Source organism: Camponotus vicinus, unplaced genomic scaffold (genome assembly GCF_025532165.1).
Source record: "Camponotus vicinus isolate PSW18456_S1 unplaced genomic scaffold, iyCamVici1.0 SCAF_3, whole genome shotgun sequence".
NCBI lineage: Eukaryota > Metazoa > Arthropoda > Insecta > Hymenoptera > Formicidae > Camponotus > Camponotus vicinus.
In genome coordinates, this window is record NW_028141967.1 from 7,874,900 (window position 1) to 7,877,752 (window position 2,853).

At 28.3% G+C, this 2,853-nt stretch overlaps 1 protein-coding gene and 1 long non-coding RNA gene across 3 annotated transcripts; one reads left to right on the top strand and one right to left on the bottom strand.

The window, feature by feature from the left end:
• Positions 1-1,327, top strand: LOC145968685 (uncharacterized). 2 transcript variants are annotated; one of them, XM_083094348.1, is made up of 4 exons: positions 1-154; positions 465-756; positions 866-1,043; positions 1,112-1,327. In XM_083094348.1, coding segments are annotated over exons 2-4 (426 nt in total). In that variant the 5' UTR covers positions 1-154; positions 465-509; the 3' UTR covers positions 1,113-1,327. The 2 variants fall into 2 exon arrangements, with proteins under 2 accessions (XP_082950474.1, XP_082950473.1); XM_083094347.1 differs by having other exon boundaries at positions 866-1,327.
• LOC145968686 (uncharacterized) lies at positions 758-2,034 on the bottom strand. The gene is made up of 3 exons (XR_014437826.1): positions 1,841-2,034; positions 1,147-1,492; positions 758-1,066 (listed from the first exon to the last, which is right to left on the bottom strand). It is a non-coding gene; the product is annotated as an uncharacterized LOC145968686 (long non-coding RNA).
• Between the last annotated feature and the right edge of the window lie 819 nt (positions 2,035-2,853).

Sequence of the window (2,853 nt, forward strand, 5' to 3'; positions counted from 1 at the left end):
GTCTGTCGTAGTCATAAGCCGGTATTCATAGGCTGATGGCAGAGAACTAGACGTGAGCTCTTACGTCTGTCGTAGTCGTGGACGTAAAGTAAGACAGAGAAAAACCGTATGTCGTAAAGACCATTGTGAATGCGGAAAGTGCATCATGAACGAGGTAAGTAATATTAATATATAAATATATTGAAATACATATTTCTGAATATTTTATTTATAAGTAAATATACTAAAAAAGAATAAAATAAAAATAACTTTATTTAAAATGATTTGTCTTCATTTCGTTTATCGAAAAAGTAATTGTCAAAATAGTAATTGTTATTTTAGGTTAATTAATATTTTTCTTTGCTATTTCAAAATACATTGATGGAAAAAATTTTCTTAACAAAATTTCTTAATTAATTTTCTTAACAAATTTTCTTTCTATTTTTTAAAATTTGTATCTAATTTTTAATTTGTTTCTTCAACAGAAAATTTATCTTTTTGACAACCGCTACTAAGAGTAATATAAAAAAATGTCTGATCATTTAAATTACTGCAATACTATTGCTGATTTGCCTGATGAAATCAGTACAGATGACTGGGATAATGGTTGTGAATCTGCATCTATTGATATTAACGAAAAGAGTGGCGATGAACTTCTCATTGAATTATATAGAGAACGTCAATTTTTATATGATAAGAATAATACCAGTTTTAAGGATTGTTTGATGAAGCAAAATGCTTGGGATGAAATATCCAAAATAATGACTGAAACTAATGGTGAAAAATAAATTTGAAAATTTATATAATAAATCATATAATTACAAAATAATGTTAATACACACACACATATATATATTAATTTTTTAATCTTATACTTTCTGTTTAGGTGACATGTACACTCCTTCATATTGCCAAAAAAGATGCATCTCCTTAAGAGACCAATACAGTAGAGAGAAAAGGAAAGCTGAAATTGAATGTAAAAGTGGAAGTGTTGCGGCTAACTTCTTTTACCACTTCTCTTACAGTAGATTCCCCAATTCGAAATGCCAAAGCTATGAAACATGGTAGGTCACCTGTCGCAAGATATCTAAAAAAATATAATAATTATAATACACTTATATTAACTATCTAGATATTTAGGCATGAAATATGTACTTCAATAAATACCTTAAAGTTATTAAAAGTCGTAACTCTGGAATTAAAGCACGAGAACTTTGTTTTACCAAGTATGGATTTATCATATGTGATAATTGCTGAAAATGTACCAACGTCATTCTGGTGTAGCGATAAAATAATTCAGAATCGTTTTTTATTTCTTGAAATAAATTGTTATAATCTCCATATTGAAGTCTCTTGTCATTGATCGGACTCACAAGCCATCGCCTATTTAACCACCTGATTTGCCTTTTTTTACGTATCAATAGAAAACACAAGTTTATCCAGTACATCACCAAAATAAAAAATTCCTTCTTTTTCATTTTCATTAAAAAGTGCTGTTATATATAAATGTATACTGAAAAAAATAATATATAAAATTTGTTAATAATTTACTTATTTTATTGATAATAAATAAATCATAATTAATTCATAATATGATGTACATCATATTTTTAAAGATATTATTAGATTTTAAAATATTTTTCTCAATGTGCAATATATTTTGAAAAAATAAAGGAAAATACTGGTTAACCTAAAAATAGTTACTATTTCGACTATTTAGTAAAATAAAATGAAGACAATAAATCATTATCTTTGTTTTTATATTGTCTGTATTATTTTTAATTTATTTTAGTATATTTATTTATAAATAAAATATTCAGAAATATGTATTTCAGTATATTTATATATTAATATTACTTACCTCGTTCATGATGCACTTTCCGCATTCACAATGGTCTTTACGACATACGGTTTTTCTCTGTCTTACTTTACGTCCACGACTACGACAGACGTAAGAGCTCACGTCTAGTTCTCTGCCATCAGCCATAGTCCGTTCTTATATTTAAGATCGTCTTAAGAACCCATTCAACTAATCAATGACCGCATTGCAGCTATTTGATTGGTTGAATGGGTTCTTAAGACGATCTTAAATATAAGAACGGACTATGAATAACGGCCATAGACGTAAAATAAGGCAGAGAAAAATATATATGCTACTTACATATACGTTTTTCTCTGTCTTACTTTACGTCCACGACAGACGTAAGCGCTAACATCTCGTTCTCTGCCATCAGCCTTAGTCCGTGGAAACGCTTGATAATAAATAGTGCCAACCATATATTTAGAGGTTAGGGCCCATATTCTGAATCCTCTTTTATCGATAAAAGTGCCTCTAAAAGTGGCATATAAGCCTTCTGATTGGCTACAGGCCGCTTTTAGGAGCACTTTTATCGATAAAAGAGGATTCAGAATATGGGCCTATATGTTGATAATGCTGCCTTATAAAATAATATTTGTTACGATACGCAACAAACTTTTATGGTAATTATTATATTATTATTATTTACTTATTACATACATCTGTTTGTTATTTCTAATTTTTAACTTCTTTTTTTTTCTTTTAGATCTAGTAATAGTTAAATTTCAATTTTAAGATGTAATACAATGACAGAATTGCAACATGTCTTATCATTCAATTAAATCTGAACTTCAGAAACTTTCTTTGATTCTTTATACGTGAAACAAAATTTTATTTTATAGTAAAGAATAATGCAATAATAATGAAATCCATAATAGTAAATATGTAATGATAAAAACTGTTAATTAAATCAATAATAATTTTGACTAGTGTTGTGCCGGGTGCGGCACGAGATGTGGGAGGTTGCCAAAGAAAAAAACCAACCAAGGCCTCAAGATCTTTTACGCTTAAATCTC